Source organism: Phoenix dactylifera, chromosome 16 (genome assembly GCF_051530095.1).
Source record: "Phoenix dactylifera cultivar Ajwa chromosome 16, Ajwa_hap1_PhDact_Kaust_v1.1, whole genome shotgun sequence".
NCBI classification, from domain to species: domain Eukaryota; kingdom Viridiplantae; phylum Streptophyta; class Magnoliopsida; order Arecales; family Arecaceae; genus Phoenix; species Phoenix dactylifera.
In genome coordinates, this window is record NC_143205.1 from 14,296,025 (window position 1) to 14,321,013 (window position 24,989).

Below are 24,989 nucleotides of genomic sequence, written 5' to 3' on the forward strand. Positions count from 1 at the left end.
GAACTTATCAGTTGAGGCGTGATTTCACTGTCCTTAAGAATAGATCGCGCCCCTCGGAGAATGGATCTCGGTGTAGCAGGTAATGGCGTTCTATCCTCCAGGATACAACAACTGGAAAAGATACGGGCGTTTTGAAAAGATTTACGTTTTATCAAGAGATAAAACAAAACAAAAGACGCGACGTTATCAAACAAAATAATTCAAAAAATAAAACGGCAAAAAGAAACCTGGCTCAAGCCCACACCCGCGGGTCCCCCCTGCACGTGATAATCGCAACGCGCCCGGTTAAACGTTTCCGGATCGGATTCGCCAATTTTGGCTTGGACCTCCATTGGGCTCATGCGCGCGTGGGCTACTTTCTTTCTTTGCTTCACCAAGTTAAAAGGTTGAATACTATATAAAGATCTTTTGAGTTTTGTTCCTTTCCAATGTGGGACTAAAGAAAGTACACTAGACAAAAAGACAAAAGACAAAGAAGGGCAGACTCGGAATTTTGAAATATTCCAACAAGGCTGAGTGTCTAGTTTCTTCTTCTGAGAAGAGGCGCCGATTGCACGGCATGCGGCGAGACTGGTACTTGAGCTGCAGTGCTTCTAGAGTCATGTGATAATTGCTGGCTAAGGACAATGATGGTGGGCGGGCTAACTCAGAGTGGCCGAAGGTGCTCCTTCCTCTGGCGGACAATCTGCAGATATGTGCCCACTTGGCTAATACCATATGGCTGATCGGCGATGGGTGCAGTGTGGATGTGATGGAGGACCCTTGGGTGGATACTCTTCTGGTGAGGCTTTGACCGACCATGGTCAACGCTGAGGACGTGGTTGGGCTATAGGTTTACGATCTTCTCCGCTCTAAGGGTGTAGGGTAGGACACCAGCCGGATCGACTATCTATTTGGTGAGCACCTCATGGAGAGAGTCCAGTCGCCGCTAGTTCTGAAGAGTACTAATCCGGATGTGAGAATTTTGTGTACTTTCTGGAGCCCTAGAGTCAGAATGAGAGGCATCTATGGCCTTCTTCAGAGTGAACAACACCCGAGGCAGCACTGCGCCTGAGTCTGGAGGCTCGGTCTTCACCCAAGGGTTGCCCTCTTTCTTTGGAAGGTGGTTTTGGGGCCGGTTGCCAACAAAATCTGCGCTGAGCGGGCGGGGATTGGGCATCCAACTGCAATGCCCTAGGTGCCAGGTGGAGGAGACCATGGACCACGCTTTGTTTCAGTACGAGCGAGTGAGGAGGGTTTGGAGGCTCGTCGATATCCCACCGAATGCTCAGTGCCAGTCGAGCTCCTTTATTCAGGTGTTCAGACGGTGGGCCACCGCCCCTCAGGCTCAGCATGTAGTCATTGGGGCGATTTATACTACTTATCATATTTGGCTAACCAGGAATGCCTGAACTTTTGGAGAGAGCAGTCTTACACCCATATTTGTCGAGGAGCGAGCCTGTGCACTGGCAGCGAAGATCACCCATGCAGGTCCATCGGACAGTCCTTTGATAGCTCGGGGCATCTGAGGCTCTACATCTGCTCTTGTAGCACCATGGATGGTATTTTTCACCTGAGAGCCCCTACCTCCGAGTTTCTCAAGATCAACTTCAACAGATGCATGTTAAATGGTGGCAGGAGAGGTGGTGCAGGCTTTGTGATCCCGGACTCCAAGGTGGTTGTTGTTGATGGGTGCCAGATTTTTGATATCTCTATTTCTGAGGCGGAACTGAGAGCTACTTGGGCTGGTCTGTGTCAAACCTAACGTGTTCTGCGGACCAGCATAGTCCTCCTCAAGGGTGACTCGACTATGGTGATCAGCTAGATCTAGAGGTGCACTGGCGACATAAGTGGCCGTCTTCCATTGTTCCGGAATATTCGGGCCATGGTAGGTGGAGACGTTGCCTTCCAAACCGAACATGTCTATAGAGAGGTCAACGGAGCTGCTGATTGGGTAGTCTCGTATGTGGCTGACCACTCTAGGGGTGTTCTCTAGGTTGGTGAAAGGGAGCTGTCTAAAGCGCTCTAAGACTTGTTATCTTTTGACTTTTTTGGATATATTCACATTAGAAGTGCGTAAGTCATGTGTTGTAGTAAAAAAAAAAAAAACATACATAGTGATTAGTGAAGGATATAAGTAAATATCTGAGAATGATATCAATGCACATACTCTCAAAATCAGTGCACATGAACCTGGAACAACAAGAACTGAAATCTTTCTCTTTCCTTTTTATGTGTGATCAATGGAAATACAAAATAGTGCACACAAGTAACTAACATCAAGAGCAAGAGACCAGGGCTTTTACACCTCATGGGCAAAACCACTATATCAATCTTCCACTGTTGCCAAGAAATAATTAAGCTTACAAGATATGATTTTTCTTCTTGTCCAAGCAAAGGATCATTTGATTCTTAACTCTAAGATCCAAGAAACTTAATATAATTTCCATATATTCGCTGGTTAAGCTACACACACACACACACGCACGCATACATATGTATGTGATCAAATAAAATAGCAGAAGGAAATACATGCTTTTCAGCTTGTCCAATGCACATATTACACTATTTAAAATTATATTGTTTCGCTTTATATGAATGTATTTAGATAATGTGCATACTCCCAAAAAAAAAAAAAAAACTGTAAACGAACTCTCCAGGTTCCTGTCTCTCTTAGACAACATTTTTCAGATGGAAACCAGTGAAAGTAGTTGAAGCAAGAACATGCAATCTTGTTTATTATGATGTAGACAACAACAACCATGGTTTCATATTTTAGCAATTATGACAATGTTTATCTTCATCTCAGCCACCCTCAAATGTTTTATGATTCATAATGGCTTATAGTTATGCATCTACGACGATTCTTGCAAGTTACAACAAATTACACAACAATGTTAGCAAATATTATTTGACTTTCGCTGGTCTCGCAAATTTATAATTGCATTTTTGTTGCATAAATAATTTTGGAAGGGATATATAGAGTTAATCAATCTTGTAGATAAATTTAAAATGCCATTACAATGATGTCGTAGGTTGCCATATGCCATTACTACAGGTGCAACTCTGGCCGTGTTAGACGATTCAAGTTGCATTGTGTCAATATTTAATTTATGTTGGTCCTAGGGGTTGAAAACAAAGTGAACTAGATCTCTACTTAAGCTATATTTTTATGTTTCTAATGGAGCTCCCAAAACAAACCAACTAAAATTGAGCCTAAAGTTATTTGTATAGAATGGTTAAGAACTGAACTGCAGGAGAGTGGGAATGAAACTGGAAGCCAGGGCCTTTAGTCTTCCTGCAATGTTTTGAATACCATATAAATTTGGATACTCTTGTCTGAAAGTTCTAGGCGGTTCCTTAAGAGCCAATTGTTTCAAGACTATGGCTAGAGAGCAGGAAAAAGCTAACAAAAATATGACACGAGATTTGCATGGGATCAGAAGTTCATGGCTCTAATATGGATCATTTAGAAAGAGAAGAAAATGGAAATCATCTCAAAGAGATAGAGATGTTTCAATTATTTCCAATGTTCCTCTCTTATGAATCTTAGTCGCTTATAGCAATACCAGTGCTCTTGGTTTTGATAAAAAGACTTTAAAATGTACCATATGTCACGGTTTGTGGTTTTTTTTTTTTGAATAATTAGGAGGGGCTAGTCACCTAACTTTTTTTTTTGGTCAAAAGTGGCATTTCCATTCATATAAATCTAACGTGAGTACAATCTATTACATCAAGTAAAAGTAAACAGTATAAAGAGTGTGGAATACTAGCTAAGTTTGTCCAAATGACCTCTCCGGAGTGCCGGGCAACATAAGAGGCGATCCAGTCTGCTGCACTGTTCACCAACTTCTATTCTATGCTTATGACCAACTAAAATTGGACCCACATTCTCTTACTCAAGTATCAATGGGGGATACCATCCGAGCAAGTGCTCAACGTAGGGAGTCCTTCGCTATATGCTCACGAAATTCTTGTCATGTTTGATTTGCACATTTTGAATGATAGGATTCCATATTGGTTTTGTTTAGGTTCATATTGGAGTTTAGCAAGGTTCGGTATTTATAAGTTGGATAATGCTTTAAGGTGTTGGTTATGTGTATAAGGAACTTTTTTTTTTTCTGAGCAAAATGTGCATATGAAATCTTAGTAGGCCTACTAAATAGCGAGAGGCGATGCAATAATCAACCAAACCTCATGTATTGCACTAATTCCTGCTAGGATACCAACCCTCGTTGCCGCTCGACACAATGAAATTTTCATATCAGCATTAGTTGACTAAATTTGTCTTTTATATCATCCCACTTGAACAGGTTTTTGCAATTAACAAGCAAGAAGTTCTCTGTTTTTTTTTTTTTTTTTTGAACTTTAGAACCAGCCTGCTATATCCATTTTAACACTTACTAATAGATTTGGGTAATAAATGATATATATATATATATATATATATATATATATATGAGAAAAACAGCATGACCAACAAAAATTAATAATTTATAATTTATTTGTACTTCATCAATGAGTTATGAGTATCCCATGAATATGTAATTACTAGTTCATTATATCTGTGAGCTAATAATAATCTGTATATGTATTCATTGATTGCAAATAATTTGAGGATTCGGTGGGCCAACAGAAAAACCAACTTGAAATAAAGGGAGTTGGATCAATGGAGGACAAAGCCATGAAGATGGACAACGGTGAGATGGTGGCATGAGTGGAAGTAGCAAGCAGAATATTACAAACCCAAGGCTTAAAAGTCAGGCATTGTTATATGAGGTAACCAACTAAAGGAGTGGCCTTTAGGATTTAAGTGGTTGAGGAAACTCCTATTGACCTAATTGCTTCTAGCGAGGCACAAGGAGTGGGAGAACGATGGGACGCTGCTAACGCCAGCCTTCCTTTTCCCTCACGCCTAAGTTGCCTTCGTGAGCCACCCCGTAAGCGTGCTCAAGACTCGATTTGCTTGGCAGCAAATAATATTTTACTAAGCTGTGGTCGGTCCTTGGTCATGTCCATTTGGTGTCGAGAGTTGAGACCATTATTAAAGCCTCCAACAGAAGGAACGATGTACAGCTTACAAGCAAGATTCATCATCTCGATATCAGACTCATATCGATGCCACACTAGAAGCTATGTTGGTACTTGGTACAATATGATAAGTATCGGTATGCTATGATACCGGTATCAAATCAGTATGGTATGTTCTGTACTATTTAATTTGGGCGCCAAGGCATTGCACCGTACTTTGCTTACAAGTAAATTATAGACAATGTTTTCTCTTGCTTTATCCCAAGGGGGTGGATTTCATACTAAGAACTGAAAAAATTTCTGCACTTCGGTTTGGAGGTGTTTTGGGGCGTGTACGAGAGAAAGGCCATCACTTCTACCATTTAGAGTTGAGGTGCAAAAAGGAGCAAGCCAAAGATGTTTTCCAAGAAGATGAAGCAGCTCTCTCCCTTTTTGCAAATGGCTAGTGTTGTAGCCATGCAAGTGATGTGCTTGGGCCCTGCTTGTTCTTTGTCATGTATGCTAGCTTTTGAGTCATGCCGGGCTAAACATATCATGCCCAAATTTTTCTATGTTAGGCTTGGATAGCCCCTAGCATCGCTCATGATCCTAATATGCAATATGATTAAGATATAATCTTTCTGTGGGTTACCGCATGAAGTATTTTCCTTTCACTATGGGCTCGTTTGGTTCGCGGGAAAAGAAGGAGGGAAAGTGTGGTCAACAGGAAAGTAATGAAATGCCTCTTGTTTGGTTGGAGTTTTCAAAGGAGAGAGAAGGGAAAGTTGTATTCCCATGGGAATGTGATTCCCACATTTCGGGCTCGTTTGGTTCGCAGGAAAACGAGGGGGGAAAGTGTGGTCAACGGGAAAGTAATGAAATGCCTCTTGTTTGGTTGGAGTTTTCAAAGGAGAGAGATGGAAAAGTTGTATTCCCATGGGAATATGATTCCCACATTTCATGGGAAAGTCTTTCCCATGAGAAACATGGGAAAGTTACTTTCCCATGAGGTGGGAATCACTCCTTTTTTTATTTTTTCCCAAAAAGACCCTTCAGCATTAAAGAAGCATTAAAGAGGCATTAAAGACCTAATTTTTATTAAGGGCATAATAGGAATTATACATAACTTTCCTAGGAAAGTGGATGGTCAACCAAACATAAGCACTTTGGAAATTAGTCACTTTCCCATGGTTAACCAAACATGTCAAAAGTACTTTCCTAGGTATCCTCTTCCTAGGAATCTGATTCCCAGGAATCATATTCCTAGGAGGGAAAATACTTCCCGCGAACCAAACGAGCCCTTCATGGGAAAGTCTTTCCCATGAGAAACATGGGAAAGTTACTTTTCCATGAGGCGGGAATCGCTCCATTTTTACTTTTTCCCAAAAAGTCCCTTCAACATTAAAGAAGCATTAAAGAGGCATTAAAAACCTAATTTTTATTAAGGGCATAATAGGAATTATATATAACTTTCCTGGGAAAGTGGATGGCCAACCAAACATAAGCATCTTGGAAATTTGTCACTTTCCCATGGTCAACCAAACATGCCAAAAGTACTTTTTCTAGGCATCCTCTTCCTAGGAATTTGTTTCCCGGGAATCATATTCCTAGGAAGGAAAATGCTTCCCGCGAACCAAACGAGCCCTATATGAAATATAAAAATAAAATTTTGATATATTTATAGTCTAATAATATATATAGTCAAAATTTTTATATTTTTCAATATAATAGTCACAAAACCATTCTGATGTTGCCGTGTATTAAAATTCAAAGGCAAATCTCTATGCAGTTCGATGATTATAATAAAAATTCAATGTCATGTTTTCATACAATGATGGTAGAACTTTTATGCTTCCTACATAAAACATGGAAAATAAAAAACTGATTATAGATCCCTCCATAGTTAGTAGATTGCAACAAAATTCTAGATTTTATATTTTCTGCATAATGACCATGAAATTATTCGGAGATCAATATATAAAAATGAAAAATAAAATAGAAAATATTTTAGCATATTATTAATTATATAAAGATCCAATTTTCATATTTCATATGATGACCTAAATTTGATGATAGGTGTTATAATAAAGTTGAAATTCTTTATTTCCAAGTAGTGAGGATAGAATCATTCTTTGGTCGCTATTTGAAATATGAAAACAAATTTAGATTTTGCTTTCTTCGTAATTCACTAAATACAATAAGACCAAAATTTTTCTGGTTCCATATAGTGATTATAGAATCATTCTACTGCCATTATATGAAGCTCGCAAATTAATATTGAATGATAGGTCTTTCTAGAGTTTATTAATGATATTAAGATTCGGAATTCATTTTTCTGTATAATAACCATAGAACCAATTTAGAGTTAGTATATGAAACATGAAATTAGAATTTAATGATAGACCTCTCTATGATTTATCAATTAATTAAAATCAAAATTTCACATTTCTATGCGATGACTATGCATATAGTGACTAAAAGCATTTTATGATCAATATATGAAATACGGGAAATATAAATCAATGACATGCCTTTATAGTTCATTGATTATGCCTAAATTTTGTGTTTCCACATAGCAGCCACAAATTGATGGTTACAAACTTCTTAGTCTATCACTCTGTAGTTCATTAATATAATAAAGCTCAAATTTTGCATCCATATCTAGTAACCGTAGGTGCATTCTACCATCGCTATATGAATCATCGAAAATGAAATGATAGATCATATTATGATTTATTTATTACAATAAAAGCCAAATTTTATGTTTGCAAACAGTGACTAAAGAACCATTTGCAGGCACTATTTTAAAAAATGAAAATAAAATTAATTTCATGATAGATCCCTCTAAAGTTGAATGATCATATTATGATTTAAACTTCATCTTTTTTATATAGTGACCACTAGATCATTTTATGGTCACCATATGAAGTATAGGAAATAGAATTTCATAATAGGTCCTTCATACTTCATGGATGAAAATAGGGTCCAATTTCCGTGTTTCCAGATGGAGTACATTTTGATTACCTTAGCTGAGAAATGCATTTGTAACTATTTCCAGTATTCGGTTTGGTGGGGTTGGTGCTATAGTAACATAAAATCTCATGTTTATGAATGAGAATCATAATTATAATTTGTTGTGCTATTAAAATAGTATTTGTAACAACTCAGGATCTCATCTAAAATGGCTAGCCGGAAGGTATTATTTGGGTTCCTTGATCCTGTATAAGTACCCAAGATCTACCCAGCGAATAACCGATATGGAACTAAACACATGCCCGCACGGATCCTCACATACTCATTCTGTTCAAGCTCTAACGTCCTCGTCAGGCTAATAGTTCAAATCTATTCAAATCTAGTCACAAACACCACGATCGGCCCGTGATTAGCCCCAATGGATCCGTGCTATAGTGTCCCCTAGTTCATATAGGTTATGAGCCGAATTCGCTCTAATACCATTTGTAACAATCCAGAATCTCGCCCAAATAACTAGTTGGAGGGTATTATTTGGGTTCCTTAATTCTGTATAAATATCCAAGATCTACTCGGTAAATAACCGATGTAAGACTAAATGCACGCCTGTACGGATCCTCACAGTATTGATTATGTCTATTGGTATCTATCCTTGTTCATACATACATTTATTATAAAGATGTCTATAAAGTTTTTTTTCCAATTTATCTTATATCTAATTTAGCCATAAGATATTATATCATAAAAGGGCCTTCATGCACAATTTAACTTTCGAGAAATTGTTCAACTTATAACGATCTAAATTCTACAGATAGGAGTAGATACAGATATTTGAGCACATCCATAATGACTCCAAATCATTACAGAAAAATAAAATTTAATAAGAAGACTCCTTATGGATCAGTTATTATAATAAGACTCAAATTTTGCGTTACCATGCGCAGATATACCATAAAATCATTAAGTAACAATAATGAAATATGAAAAGTAAAATTTAATGACATGTGCTATCAATTAAAATAAAATCTAAATTTGTAAATAGCAACATATACTCATTTGTCATATATTAACTATGAAAAATAAGATTTAATTATGGATCTCTCTGTAAAATTTATTTATTATGTAAAAACTCAGGACCTTTCGTGCACTATAGGATTGGAAAAATTATTTTTAGCGAACGGGGATTGAGGATGCCCCCTGAGTGCGGGGCATGTGGAGCCGGTAGTCAGTGGACCATATACTATTTCAGTGCAAATTGGCGAGGGCGACGTGGCATGCGGCGGGGCTGCTATAGGAGGGTTGGTCTCAGGGGGACTAGTTCTTACGGACCATTCGTTGGGGGTCGGCCAATCCATTGACATGCCAAAAGGCGGTTAGAACATCCTGCACAGCATACCAGATATGGCTGGCAAGGAATGTTCGAACCTTTAACGAGTAGAGCATGTCACCAAGGTTCGTGGCGGAGAGTGCCCGGGTGCAGACGACGGAGATTAGTCATGTTTCCTTCTTAGAAAGACTTTTGATAGTTCAGGATATCTAGGGTTCCCATTTCTGCCTTGGCAGCTTTTCGTACAGTGTTTTTCACCTAGGAGCCCCCAACCCCAAGCGTCCTCAAGATCAACTTTGATGGGTCGGTGCTGGATGGTGGCACCAAGGGTGGAGCGGGTTTCATCATTAGGGATCCGAACTCCATGGTCGTGGCGGCAGGAGGCTGTCAGTTATTTGACTGCACGGTTCCTGGAGCGGAGCTGAAAGCTGCCTGGGCGGGTCTTCGACACGCTCAGCGTGTGCTCTTAGCTAGTTCAGTCATTTTGGAGGGTGACTCGGTTACGGTCATCGGCAGGATCCAGAGGGGTCCGAGGGTTGGTGCTGCTGACCATTCCTTGATTCGCAATATCTAGATGATGATGAGGGACGAAGGAGTGGTCCAGGCGAAATATGTGTTTAGAAAAGCCAATGGGGCTGTGGATTGGGTGGCTACGTATGTAGCTAACCATGCCAGTAGTGCCCTATGGGCAGAGGATAAGAAGCTATCTCAGAAGCTTCGTGATATTTTATTTTCCGATTTTATTAGGAACATCCGTGTTGTATATATCGCAAAAAAAAAAAAAAAAAAAAAAAAAAAAAAAAAAAAAAAAAAGAAAAAAAAAGAAAGAAAGAAGAAGCCGGTTTACATTGTATGGTTGTAACAGCGGTGGGCTCCACCATGAATACACGCTGCCAGCCCATAAACCGGCCAGGCAATCAAGCTCCAAAGCTGAAAGTTAAACCCAGGCCCACTTCTTCCACCAATCCTCCACTGACACGTTAAGTAAGATAGCTGTATTCTGTTTGACACCAAATACCTAACCCCCCCGGGTTCGCCTCTTAGCCCACTGTCGCAAAATTAGGGTTTGTTGGTTCCTCCTTCCTCTCTCCAATCGAAGAACCCTAAACCCCTTCTAGGCTTCTTTCGCACTCCCAAATCCCCTTCTCCCTCTTCCTCTCTCTCGAATGGCGTCGGTGAAGAGAAAAATCCTAGAAGAGCTGGCCGTGGACCTCGTCCGGCCTCAGAAGGCGGCGAGGGAGGAGGCGGAACCGGCCTACATCGACGAGTCGGTGTCCTGCCTCCACGACGTCTCCTATCCCGAGGGCTATGTCCCGGATCGCCCGTCCGCCTCCCGCCCCGCCGGCGAGAAACCCAAGCCGGCCAAGGAGTTTCCCTTCGAGCTCGACCCCTTCCAGTCCGAAGCCATCAAGTGCCTCGATAGTGGCGAATCTGTCATGGTGAGTTGCCGTCCACTTCTCTCAGTTCCTTTTCTTTTTGGGTCAAAATTTTAGTTTTTGTTCTGTTTCTAACGAGAAATTGGACCATTTTTTTTTCAAGGATTTCTAGATTTTTTTTCTCTACTTCTTGTATCTGGAACTAAGGTTCATAGAAGCGTGATGTAAATATTTTTGCAAGCTTAAAAATCACTCCGAATTCGTTGTCGTTGTTTAGGGTTTATTTTTAATTCAGTTTGTGGTTTGTTTCTCATGGGAATTTGGAAGGAAAATAGTATCTCTTGGATTCAGTTCCTGTTGAAATTACAATTTCAAGGTTTGTTTCTGGTTTTATGGATCAAAATTTCTGCATTGGAAGTGTCATTAAACTTCTGTACAAGCTTAAACTTTGCTCCTTTTCCTTTCTGTTTGTGCTTTTGTCGTAGTTAATTGTGTGAGAATCAAACTGGGAAAGCAATTTTTTAACTACAAAAAACGTTTAATTATTTTGTCTCTGCATGTTTTTCTCTTATAAATCATGGAAATCTCGCACATGAAATGTTATTACTCATTCTTGATTTTGATGTTTATATGGTCCAAAGTCCAAACTGTTGTTTAATGTGTATCAGTGCACTTTGGCTGAAAAGTGTGAATTTCTTTTGTTGAGGGGTTTCTAGGTGTCAGCACATACGTCAGCAGGGAAGACAGTGGTTGCTTTGTATGCTATTGCCATGTCCTTGCGAGACCAGCAGCGGGTCGTCTATACCTCTCCGATCAAGGCTCTTAGCAACCAAAAGTATAGAGAATTTAAAGAGGAGTTCTCTGATGTTGGTCTCATGACAGGGGATGTGACAATTGAGCCTAATGCCTCATGCCTGGTAGAATCGAAAGTGCATTTTATGGTTCCTTAAATTTTTTATTTTTGGCTGCAACCATGTCTGGATATGTAATCATTCTAGTGTTAAATCAAATTTTTAGGTCATGACCACCGAAATTTGGCGCAGTATGCTGTACAAAGGGTCAGAGATTATGCGGGAGGTGGCTTGGATCATTTTTGATGAAGTCCATTACATGCGTGACAGGGAGAGAGGAGTTGTTTGGGAAGAGAGTATTGTAATGGCTCCAAAGAACTCGCATTTTGTATTTCTCTCTGCAACAGTTCCTAATGCAAAGGAATTTGCTGACTGGGTTGCAAAGGTTATTGCTCATGCCATGTTATGCAATTTATATTTAAGAGTATTTGGATATCTATTTACTTTGTTAATTTTGAGTTCAGTCATTATTGGAGATTTCTGAGGTCCCCTTTATTATGTTGATTTGGCTAGTTGTGTCACAAATTTGTTCATGCAGTGCATGTTTTATATTGTATCCAGGTTCACCGGCAGCCTTGTCACATTGTCTATACTGATTATCGGCCTACACCTCTACAGCACTACATTTTTCCTTCTGGTGGTGATGGCTTATATTTGGTGGTGGATGAGAAGGGAAAATTTCGAGAAGACAGTTTTCAAAAATCTTTAAATGCACTTATTCCTGCGCGTGAAGGTGAGAAGAAAAGGGAGAATGGGAAGTGGCAGAAGGGAATAGTAGCAGGCAAACCTAGTGAGGAGAGTGACATATTTAAGATGGTGAAGATGATAATTCAGCGCCAGTATGATCCTGTCATACTTTTCAGCTTTAGCAAACGGGAATGTGAATTTCTTGCAATGCAGGTAAAGCTTGTATTTTGACTATTGTATACTTGGTTTACCCATTTGCATTTCTTCGTCAGTATTGTGCTGATCTAGTTGTGTTAATGCTGTTCCGAAGGTTTTACATGCATTTAGGTGCCATTGAGATGATATTAATAAATGAGATAGTAATTTAGTATGCTGTATTGCAAGTTGCATGTATGGATACCTGATTGGGAATTCATTGTTTGCCTTAGTTCATCTTTGATTCATAAGTAAATATTTTCCTGAACTCACTGGAAACAGTGAAGAAAAATAACTTAGGTAGGAGGCTGTACTAGAGGTTTCTCTAAATTTGTTTATAATTCAAATATCATGGTATGGCTTCATACCCTATACTACCTTGTACTTTATGAACTATAGTGCATTATCATTGTAACGTAGGGTACAGGCTGGTGCCTCGAAAAAGGGTGTAAGAACAATTATAAGCTCAATACTTAGAAACACCTAGTGGTTGAGGAGTTTGAGCTGGTTTGGGTGGCAGCAGTCAATTTGGGCTAGTTCAGGACATTATGAGTCAGTTTGCCTATGGAGCCATTCTGATGGATGTTGTTTCTAGAATTATAGATGACTAAATTGATTCATTGAAATTGACGTCATTGTTATTTTGCTTATTTCACAATTTTTAAATTTCATTTCAGTTTGTAAGAATTAGTTATGTTTATTCTTTATGGTTATATAGTTAATATCTGGTATTCCCTCTTGGTTTCATTTTAGATGGCAAAGATGGACTTAAATGAAGATGATGAGAAAGTGAATATTGAAACCATTTTTTGGAGTGCAATGGATCTGCTTTCTGATGATGACAAGAAGCTTCCCCAGGTCAGACATCATTCTGTGGTTTTATTAGAGATCATAATTTGTACTATTTATTCACTCGTGCATATGAGATCAGCTATTGTGAAGCATGTAATCTCTAATGGTAACAACAAAATGTGGGCTAAACCTTATATCAGCAATAATAAATATTTATTGTTGAGAAATTTGTAATGATGTTAGCTATAGAAAAAAAACTAATAGAGAGGCAAAAGAGAGTATATGAGAAGCATGTCACTGACATGGGTGCAATTTTAAGTGATTGAAAAAGTTTGGGCTATAGCTTTCTTTTTCATTGTAGCACTTAGATCAGAAAACTAGTCATTTTCTTTGTTTACCTCTGATAGTAAGTTAATAAATGTTTGGTGACTTGTAGATAAGTTCTTTTACCAACAGTGGATCTGTTGCTAAATATGTAAATAGATGTCCTTGCTCCTGAAGACAGCTCTAAATCATAAGGTATTGTGTGAGGAAAATAGTTATAATATTGTTGAAGCATTTAAAGCTTTGTGCCTTCATTATTCATAAAATTCCATCCAAATCCTTTATCCAAACTTGCTTGGTAGTTAGTGCACTGAAGATTAAGAGGATACAAAATTCTTGATCAACTAAAGAGGTCTTGCTGGAAGTTGTTGTGGATCTGGCTTTCTGGGCGTCTTAAAATAACTTCATGCCTACATTATAATATGAGACAGGCTGTTGATTGATGATCATTTTGCCTTCCCATAGGGAGCAATCTGGTTTATAGGTAAAGGTTAGTTCTGGCTCTGGGCATCTTGATGCTGGTTTCTTTTAGTTGAATTACCACTTGAATGAAACAAGAGATTAATTTTGGTTTAACATGCTTATAGGTTGGCAGAATCTTTTCATTCTAATTTCTCATCTGTTCAGTAGAACACTTCAGCATGCACTTTCACTCACAATATCTTCTCTGTTTTGTTTCCTTTTGCCTCATCCTTCCCACCCCCCTATCCTTCAAGTTCATCTCCTTTTACCTCATCCTGGCACCCCCTTCTGTTCTTCAAGTCCTTTTGGAGTGTGTGACTCTGATGCAATTATGATATCAAAGTTAGGATGGGGAAGTGGGGTTCGACTTGTTAGGTTTGTTTTATAACTTTGTAGCTGTCATCGCATTATATTTTCATGATATTCTACCTAAAGTCAACAAGGAATGTTCAACTTGGCATGTGATTCTTCTTTTTTTGTTATAGGAGTAAAGTACATATTGAAAGGCATAATTTGATGCTCATAGGTCTTCACTGGCATGTGGCTCCTATTTTTGAGCCGATCTCCTGTAGATCTTTTTACCTCATAGGCTTTAACTAATTTGTTGTTGCAGTTCTTAAAATTTTTTGATAAGTGCTCAGCGACAGGCTTACTCTTGGTTTTTGGGTAATTGTTTTTTCCAGCTAATTTATAGGTTCACATAACTTTTAAGCTTATATTAGGTAACTTTGTAAGAAAGATTGTGTACTCTGTGGCCTTACAGCTGCAAAAATGGGGAGCTTTAAAAGTTTCAAGGAGAATAGCCTTGGGTAACGATCAAAAAATTTTAATCTGTTATGTCTACTCTTTGTGAAGATTAGAGCTTGAAAATTCACTTTTCACATAATAAAAATAGCATGGGGTATCTGCTATAAACTCTGCGCAATTTTATGTTTGAAAAATTGATATCAGATCTGCATGCTGACTAGGAGCCTCATTTGAGCCCTTTAATGTCCAAAACGACCTAATTCTGCTAGCTCTTTGATAACTAAAAAAATATACTCTCATGCCACTTGATTCATGTACCTCTTTGCAAGCATCAAAGGCCCATTGACAGACATGTTCTCATCAAGTTAATCAAGAGAGTCCTACTCTTCCATTTCACAGGTTTATATGGAAAGCTTAGCACCGAGGAATCCCATATTTGGCATTCAAAGGTTTTGTTAGAAACACAAGATGTTGGAGATGGAAATGTATTTGATGTTGAGAGAGGAATAAATATGTGCTTATAGGATGCAGAATGAGAAGAAATATATGTTCCATTAAATGCAGAGTTACTTTTTGGCTAATATGTTGCTTGGATATTATGACACTTAAGTTTGTTGAGGCTGATTTTTCTTGTTCCTTTTTGTTTTGCTTTACATTATTTTTCCTTCTTTGCATAATGTTTCTTGAAGATTGTAATTCAAAATTGCTTTGGTGCCTGTCTCTCTCTCAAAGGAGATAGGAGTTTTCCTAGCATGAATCTGTGATCTATTGATCTAAGAGTTCAGCTGGTAGGTACCACGATGGTGTTTATCATGCTCCTCTATTTATCAGAGTCGTGTTATACATGTAGTCTTATCCATTTCTTATAGTCTCACTGTAAACATCTCTTGTATACCAGCTGATATGAAGTTCTTTATATTCCTCATGTGAGTATATCATATTAATCATTGTAACTTAATTCTAAAAAAAAAAAAATCATCATATCATCTTTCTTTCCACAGGTTACAAATATGCTACCACTCTTGAAACGTGGAATTGGTGTACATCATTCTGGTCTACTTCCAATTCTGAAGGAAGTGATTGAAATACTCTTTCAAGAAGGCCTCATCAAGGTTGATGTCAGATGTTGTTGATTTACTTTATATTCAAAGAATGCTGACGATTCCTGTATATACGTCTATGACTTGCCCTTCTTTTTGTTTTTTTTTTCTGTATGTGTATGTGCATGTGCATCAATTAAGGTTTGATGTGGCTTTGTTGAAACATATGATTGTCGTTCCTTTTTGTGATGCATATTCTGCATCAGCAAATATCATTTAATTCATATTGATTTCAGTTGCTGAATTCAGTAAAAAGGGGTGTATTATGTTTTTTGTTAATATCATAATATGTTTATGTTTCTTTAGGATGCGATATGGATGCCTACACAATCTGGTGATACAGGAACTAGTAGGAGATAGTTTCTAATGGAACTTAAAAATCCGAAGTAGGTGATCTAACTTAATCTTAAGCTTGATTTTCAGACTTTTACCCATTCATACAAGATCATTTTTATATATCAATATAGAACCCATCAAAGCTCAACAGTTTCTGACAACCCCATATACGATGATATCTTAATTCATTCTCTCTGCTCAATGAGATCAACCACCCACATATCTGACTACCCCACTTTTATTTCTTCTTCCTTCCTGACATATACGGACAATGGTTAATTGGCAAATTAACAGATATTTGTCTATTACTCTATTTTCACAAGACTTACGTGGCTGCTTGAGGAATTATCATCTTTATATCCTCCAAAAATTAGTTAGCTTCCCATTTCTTACCACCACTGCCTGCCCATATCAGAATCATCCAAAGCATAGGATATTTCTCTAACACTTAGATATAAGTAGCTTTTTGTTGGAAAAAGACAGCTGTATGTAAGAGATATTTATTTTAATCCCTTGATGTATTTTCTATTTAAAATTGGAAGGAGTTTCTAGTACATGTTTTCTTGATGACATGTCTAACCTTGCTTCTCAACCGTGAAATTCAATTTTGACTTGTGACTTAGTATCATTTTATGCAGCTAATTTAAAATGCATACGTTGTTTTGAAAGGCTGTTTTTCTCTCTTCCTTTATTTTAAGCATCAATGTGCTTAACATTCAATTGGCATTTAAGTTTAAATGATTAATATTCAGAATGAAGCCTTGTACGATGGCTCTGAAACCTTTTGCTTCAGTGTTTGTTTGCCACAGAAACCTTCAGTATAGGTCTGAACATGCCTGCCAAAACTGTAGTTTTTACAAATGTACGCAAATTTGATGGAGATAAATTCAGATGGATATCCAGCGGGGAGTATATCCAGATGAGTGGCCGTGCTGGCCGACGAGGTATTGATCAGCGTGGCATTTGCATTCTAATGGTGGACGAGAAAATGGAGCCATCTACAGCTAAAATGATGCTCAAAGGAAGTGCTGATTGTTTAAACAGGTAGGACATTGCTTGCGAATAAATTATGAGTTTCTTGTCTTGCAGATGCTCAATAATATGTTTCATTTTTCTGAGAATGCTGGATGATATTAATGTCAATACTTCTAGTCATCTGTATATTCATTTGAACAAAATCACTCCTTAGTTTGTGTTGTATTTTGGAACTCCACCATATATAACAAGGACTTTCATACTCTACATTTATATATGTACCATGCATGCAGGTGTATACATGCATGTATATGCACCCATAATATCATGGAGGTCCCCACAAAATGATACATTTTTTGGATAATTTGTAGATGTGTGGACACTTGAGGACTTAGACGCTTTCACCATTGGCTATAACTTGTGGAGATAAATTGATATATGGAAGATATGGAAGATTATAACTTTTGAGCTTGTTAATTAACAATACAGAATTAAAATTTTCAAAGGAGAAGATTAGTGAAATTCTGTCCTAAGCAAATTGAGGATGGATATGCACTTTCACCATTAGCTTTAATTGATGGAGATAAACTGATTTATTGAAGAATATAACTTTGGGCTTGTTGATCAACAAATAGAATCAAAATATCCAAAGAATAAGGGTACTGAAATTTTGCCACAAGCTAACATTTCTTTTGATCTAAGTAGCATTTAAGGTAGTCTAAACAAGCCAAGGGATTAAGGTTCGCCGAACCGGTACCGGAGGGGGTACCTGCCAGCGACCGGTTTGGCACGATACGGATCCATACCATGCCGTTTCAGGGCATACCAACACAAGGTGACCTGGAGAGGGAGTGGGAGGTGGAGGGGAAGAAAAGGAGAGAGGAAGAGAGAGGGGGGGAGCGAGAGGGAGAGGGAGGGAGGGAGGTAGGTAGGAAGGGAGAGGTCGAGGGAAACCCTAACCCTAACCCGACCCCAAGATAGAGAGAGAGAGAGGAGCTTACCAAGGGGGGCACTTTTGTGAGCGGCCGGGGGGCGGGGCGGTGTTCGCGAATGGGGGAGGGCATGGAATCGAGTCGCGAGGAAGGGAGTACAAAATCGAGTCACAAGATGGGGGGGAGTGCGAAACCGAGTTGCAAGGGGGGAGGGGGAGTTGAACCATTTTAAAAGGCAGAATCGTGCCGGTCTCCAACAGGTCTAGTTTGATACGCCTCGAACCGGCTGGTTTGACATGGTTTGGTAGACCCTGCAAGGGATCAATTTTTTTCATTTTATGCAGCAGATTCATTGGTGGAGGCTTTAGGCTCCTTATGGGATGATGATGTGTTTTTGGAAGAAAAAATGGAACTTACTCAAAAAATAGATCAGAAGATTGTGATATGATTGATTGATTTATGAGAAAGAATGCAGCTAACATTTCTTCATCTTAAATGCCTTTGATGCTGCTGCATTTTCTTAGCGGTAATTCCATGAACTTCCTTTGACTTATGTAAAATAAAGCTACCTTACTGATACAATATCTCTTATTATTCAGTGCCTTCCACCTGAGCTACAACATGCTGTTAAACCAAATGCGTTGCGAAGATGGTGATCCAGAAAAACTTCTTCGATACTCGTTTTATCAGTTTCAAGCTGATCGGGCCCTTCCTGATCTCGAGGTTTGTTGCTATTGACTAAAATTAAGTAAGGCTGTCTTTTGTTTCTTTAAACATGTGGTGTAGCACTTTTTATTAAGCATGACATGACCTGAAAATGTCATAAAAACTTCTCAATACTCATTTTATCAGTTTCAAGTTTATCAGGCCCTTCCTGATCTTGAGGTTTGTTGCCGCTGACTAAAATTGAGTAAATGGCTCTCTTTTGTTTCTTTAAGCATGTGCATAGCACCTTTTGTTAAACATGTCATGACCTGAAAATATACTAAAGTACGGGTGGTGTGATTCATTTCAAATTACAAAAAAAGGAAGATACTCTGGCAGTGACTTTGTCTACCATCTCCTTTTCCTCGTGCATATAGAACTGATTGGATTTTAGCTTTCTTAATTTATGCATAAAGTTTGCTTTTTCTTGATGCTATTTTTCAATCCATTTTCATGTTTTCTGCAGAAACAAGTAAAGGAATTGGAAATAGAGAGAGACTCCATTATTATTGAAGAAGAGGAGAGCTTGAAAGAATATTACAATCTCTTACAGCAGTACAGAAGTTTGAAGAATGATGTCCGTGATATTGTGTTTTCCCCAAAGTACTGTTTACCATTCCTGCAGCCTGGAAGGCTTGTGCGCATTCAATGCACTAATGATGACGAGAATCCATCTTTCTCAACAGATGCTTTCGTGGCATGGGGAGTGATTATTAATTTTGAAAAGGTGAAAATCCCAGGTGAAGGTAAGGAAACTAAATGTTCAATTCCGCAACTCTGCATTTATTGTATGTTTTATAATGTGAATTGACTGATCATGGTTTGGGCAATGGTGTTCAATTAATATTTTTGTTATTTTTTTTACACAAACTTCTCTTTAAATGTTGCAGATAAACATCCTGAGGATGCTAATTATACAGTTGCCGTCCTCACAAGGTGTGTTGTGAATAAGGAAGTGGGTTCAAAGAAATCCATGAAGATTGTTCCTTTAAATGAGCGTGGAGAACCTGCTGTGGTTTCATTGCCTCTTTCTCAGGTCATTATTAATTTTGTTTCTTTGAATTCAAATTTAGTGTTCACTACTCTCTTTTCTTCAATCCTTGTGGAGAAAGCATTATTAGTTCCTGCATCTTCTTGTTTTTTCTTAAGGATTCTTTTGCTTAAGAAATAACTTGAGTGATTTCTGAAACAGTTTGAAAGCTTAAGCAGCATCCGTCTATTCATACCTAAGGATCTCTTGCCACTAGAATCTCGGGAGAATACATTGAAAAAGGTTTCAGAAGTTCTTTCCAGGTTTGCCAAAGATGGGATACCTCTCTTAGATCCTGAAGAGGATATGAAAGTGAGCAACAGTTCTTCTACTTCTTAATTTTTTGGGTTTTATTAGTTTTTTTTATGGTCCTTAACATCTCCTATGAATTCAGGTACAGTCTAATTCATACAGAAAAGCTGTTAGAAGGATAGAAGCTCTAGAGAGTCTATTTGACAGACATGAAATCCGGAATTCGCCACTTATCCAACAAAAGCTGAAAGTTTTGCGTGCGAAGCAAGAATTGACTGCTAAAATCAAGTCAATCAAGAAAACAATGCGTCTTTCCACATCACTAGCCTTCAAGGATGAACTGAAGGCACGAAAACGTGTTCTTCGTAGGCTGGGGTAATGTCTCCTTATTTTGATTATATAGCACAGGCTTATTATCTGAGATTAAGGCCCTGTTTGGGTGCCGGAGTCAATTATCTGGTGATAAGCTCCCATTGAAGGGCACTGCGGTGGAGAAAATCAATGAAAGTTGGAGGCATTGCTGAGTGGATAATCCCCAAAATTGAAGATACTGGATTCTCTGTGAGAGTTGATTTCCAATATCCCCATTTTTGGGAGTCTACGGATCAAGGTTTCCCTTATAGGAAAAAAACTCCTCTCCAGTGTTCTCTCCCCACTAACTTCTTCCAGGCCTTCACCCTGTAGGGTATATTCTGTTGATACCTTATCAGGGAATCCAAACAGGCCCTAAATGCCATTGATGCTGAATATCTTTGTTCTGGGGTCACTCTATGCATGTTGGCATTGGTGGATAAATGAATTATCAATCAAAATATATAAACTCAAAAGGTTAAAGATAAAAATTATTAACTTTTTTTTTTTTTTTTGGTTGTTGTGGTGGGGGGGGGGCGCTTGCTCTTATATATAGGCATTGGCAAGCAAGAAGATGGAGTATGTTCTTGCATTAAAAATCGTATGTTGGATTTTTCTTAGAGGATGTTAATGAAAATTATATTGACCCAAGTGACTGACAGCCACTTCTAATGCTGGTCCTAACCCTGAGGAAAAATATTCTGTTGAAACTATGTAGATTTAATAGTGGAAGTCAGGCTATGCTATAAGATGGCTTTTGGACATTATTTTAAGCTGATGTGGAACATTTCCTGGAAGAAGGGTACCGGAACTTTAATGATCATGGCAAGAAATCGTTAAGGACTGTTAGTGATCAAGGAGACCTTTTATAGCGGTAGCATGCAAGCATTAAAATGCTGTACATGTATCCTTCATGGTTTCTAACCTTTTCTGTTTCCTGGAAGTTAACCATTTTTGTTCTTGTTTTAACTGATGCCTTGTGTGGTTTGCAGATATATTACCAGTGAAGATGTTGTAGAGTTAAAGGGAAAGGTTTCTTGTGAGATCAGCTCTGCTGATGAATTAACACTAACAGAGCTTATGTTTAGTGGGGTACTGAAGGATGTGAATGTGGAGGAGATGGTTGCACTTCTCTCATGTTTTGTGTGGCAGGAGAAGCTCCAGGAAGCCCAGAAACCAAGGGAAGAGCTGGACCTGCTTTTTTCTCAGCTGCAAGAAACAGCAAGAAGGGTTGCCAATGTTCAGCTTGAGTGCAAGGTGTCCACCTACCTGACCTTGAACTTTTTTTCTCTTATATTCGGGGTAACCTCTGCTAGGGTTACATGGCAACTGCAAGTTATGAGAATAAAAACAACGGATCCTAATCCCAGTAAGCCACTGATATGCTTCTATTTTCTCAACAGGTCCAAATTGATGTGGAGAATTTTGTGAATTCTTTTCACCCTGATATCATGGAAGCAGTGTATGCATGGGCAAGAGGATCCAAATTCTACGAAATCATGGAGATCACGCAAGTATTTGAAGGTAGCTTAATCAGGGCCATTAGAAGGCTGGAGGAAGTTCTGCAACAGCTAATTTTGGCATCAAAATCCATTGGAGAGACCCAATTGGAATCAAAATTTGAAGAGGCTGTTACTAAGATCAAGCGTGATATAGTATTTGCAGCATCTCTGTATTTGTAGTCAGATAACAATGTATTCAAACTTCGGAAATGGCATCCGAGCAATTTTTGCTTTTCTGAATTGAAGAGCCATTGCAATTGCCAGGCACAAAACACCTTTAGTCTTTGGTGCTAAAATTATAGAGCAGTGGCGACAACATTTAAACTACAGCAAATAAAAGGTGCAGACCTAGTGGCCTGTCTGCTGTACCAGCCTGTACCATACCAAAGTTCTTGGTTTAGTTCGGTTACTTGCTGAAAGCACAAGTTAACTAATGATGGCAGTAGATTATTTTTCATTTTTATTTTTTAACACATAGCTGTGCTAAGAGAATTTTGTTATTGTGCTTTTGTATTTGCACGAAATTTGTTTCCATTGGAACAAGAAAGTGTCTAAATCTATGATCCATCATATAGTTGAAGCTACCGTTCAGTCTGATTGATCCATGAACTTTGCTGGTGAGGTTTTCAGGTCATGTAATCAAATGAGCAGTTGAGTGCTGCCTTGAGACTTGCATTTCTTCTGAATGTTACAATGAACGCGGCTATGTTGGTCTGCTCCTTTAACAGATGAGGCCATTAAGTGTTAAATTTATAGAAGTTGAAGCAAACTCTGCAACTCACCGAGAAATGTAGACCTTATCTGATTAAACTCACAGGCAACTCCAAATCATTCAACCTAATGCCTTACATCTGACATTCACTTACTCCATGCTTCTGAGATAATGAAAATCACCTCCATGAGAAATGATAACATCATCCGAGTCTGAACCATAGTTTGAACTAGAGCCTCTAAGCCTCCTGCTGGCTTCCAAATAAGCAGGGATGGGGCTGGGAACAGGCAAGGGATCTCCATTTCCATTGAGCCAGCTTGAGGGTCGAGACTTCAGCATGAACAATGTAAAATTGAGCCTATGGGCGGCCCGTCTGTATGCCTGTACATAGGAGTGATGAGATCTAAAGTAAGCCATTCTCAATAATTCCCATAATCAAAAATAGCTATTTTCTTTTTGCTGTCCAGTTCTTCCTCTTGACTTTACGTCAGTTCCTTTCTAACAATAATTGCCATTCTGCAGCAAAATTAAGTTCTAGATCCAGCAGGTCACATCATCATCATGTGAAATGCCTAACTATCGAGTTCATGAACATTCATTCAGTAGTGAAAGAGAATGCCATCCACACAATGCATTCAATAATTCCCTGATTAAACGCAATGTATCTTGGAACATTTGAGTTTTTGTTTGTCGTGCTTTTTGTTTGTTGACCCCAAGTTTCTGTCAGTGATAGGTTCTGCTCTCTCTATGATATTTTAATATCCGCTCTCCGCGCTCTAATCCTGGCAGAGGAGAGCAATATCTTCTCCCTATTATTCGGTATGCATATCACTAACAGTTAAGCTGCACTCTCATCTAAATTGATCTCTGCTACTTGTACAGTATAAGCTCACATCGAAGACAGCCTACCCTAGAGACACTCAGAACTGTTGGTGCTTGCGACTACATAACTACCACGCGATAAGAAAGTCAAAATCAGTGAACCACTGCAAAATGTTTCAAATATCATTCATTTGTGTTCTGTAGAATGGCCCACCATTTCCATGACAGTAATATTCGTGCAGTATCTGCAATCGATAGTTAAGATCTCGATGAATTCACCTGTTGGTTGGAAAACACCAGCATTCTTTGGTTGATTTAAATGTTCTTATTTTCCCTTCAAGATTATCTCAATTATCCAGTAAGGTGCGCAGCGTTTTGTGTGAATTCTCTTTAAAGTAGGATGTTTAACCAAAGACTGCCATAACTATAACCAAATCACGTCATGATTGGTGAGATATCCATCTTAAGTGACCAAAATCACACCTTAATAGGTCCTTCCGTCAGTTTATCCTCTATTGCTGCCATTTTTCATCACACTCGAGTAACCTTGTTTGGTTAACCACGTCCATAGTGAGCACCAATATTGTTGGACTTGAGGATGGGAGAAGTACACAAGGTTATATTGAATAGACAAGGCAATATATTTGAAGATGAAAGGGAATTTTGTTTTTTTCCTTGGAGGAAAATTTGTTTTCATAATAGGTGGATCATCTTGAGGATCTAATGAACATCATCACATAGGTTGTTTGTCTTATGAGAGTTAATTTATAGAAGTGTGGATTTCTTGGGAATTGACTGGAGTGATCCCATATCTTATGATGGGAACTTCATTATAGAGATGAACTCCTCAATCATAATTATCATATGAAATTTTTGACATAGCCATGTGAAGTTAGGTGGTGATAGAGAAAGCAAAGATATTCTCAATTTTCTCGGTCATGAGGCTCTTGCTACGAATTTTAGTAAATTCCTTTTAACTTTCAGTTCCTGAAAATGTTTACCATGGCAAGACCATCATGTCCTAGTAACATGCAGCAGACTAGCAGGCAAAAGGTGAAAAAATTGAAAAGTAGAAAGGGAATCAATTGGGTCTATTGATCCATGAGTGCGAACTATCTGTAGTGGCTGTTGAAAGCTGTCAGAATACCTTCATCAGATACAGAAACAGTCAGTTCAAGTAAAAGAATCTGGCCATTGAGCAACATTGTCATTCATACTCAAAAACTTATCTTCAGCAAAGTGATTGGTTGTAGGTACTGAAATCTATTCACTCTCATAATTAGATCCTAAAATATGTTGAAAATACATGCAGTCTTTCTACAAAGAAATTGTCACATCAATGTTATCATCACTATTATTGGCCATGCATGCTGCCAATTATGCAGCTGGTACCATGAATTTTGAATAAAAATCGCGCGTTCATCGTTTCGCATCTGCAACGCATTAGCCATTGTCCAGTTGTCAGAGATTATACAGCTAGTACTAACATACAATCTATTGCACCAAGGCTGCAAGACACACAAGCATGCCAGCAGACTGACCAATCCCATGA

General features: G+C 38.5%; 1 protein-coding gene across 2 annotated transcripts; it reads left to right on the forward strand.

The window, feature by feature from the left end:
* Positions 1–10,318: 10,318 nt before the first annotated feature.
* MTR4 (RNA helicase, ATP-dependent, SK12/DOB1 protein) lies at positions 10,319–22,494 on the forward strand. 2 transcript variants are annotated; one of them, XM_008810813.5, is made up of 14 exons: positions 10,319–10,725; positions 11,379–11,579; positions 11,680–11,898; positions 12,075–12,413; positions 13,149–13,253; positions 15,722–15,832; positions 16,950–17,200; positions 18,663–18,786; positions 19,235–19,514; positions 19,659–19,804; positions 19,961–20,110; positions 20,193–20,425; positions 21,394–21,658; positions 21,805–22,494. In XM_008810813.5, exons 1-14 carry the CDS (start codon positions 10,453–10,455, stop codon positions 22,081–22,083), a joined length of 2,976 nt encoding a protein of 991 aa, XP_008809035.4. In that variant the 5' UTR covers positions 10,319–10,452; the 3' UTR covers positions 22,084–22,494. The 2 variants fall into 2 exon arrangements, with proteins under 2 accessions (XP_008809035.4, XP_088568393.2); XM_088712267.2 differs by having other exon boundaries at positions 10,337–10,725; positions 11,661–11,898.
* Positions 22,495–24,989: the final 2,495 nt, after the last annotated feature.

Excerpts from the sequence above, each read along its gene's own strand:
- MTR4 (XM_008810813.5), top strand. The coding sequence starts at position 10,453 with ATGGCGTCGGTGAAGAGAAAAATCCTAGAAGAGCTGGCCGTGGACCTC. Across the intron at positions 12,414-13,148 it reads GTGAATTTCTTGCAATGCAG|ATGGCAAAGATGGACTTAAA; the intron begins GTAAAGCTTGTA and ends GTTTCATTTTAG. Across the intron at positions 20,426-21,393 it reads CGTGTTCTTCGTAGGCTGGG|ATATATTACCAGTGAAGATG; the intron begins GTAATGTCTCCT and ends TGTGGTTTGCAG.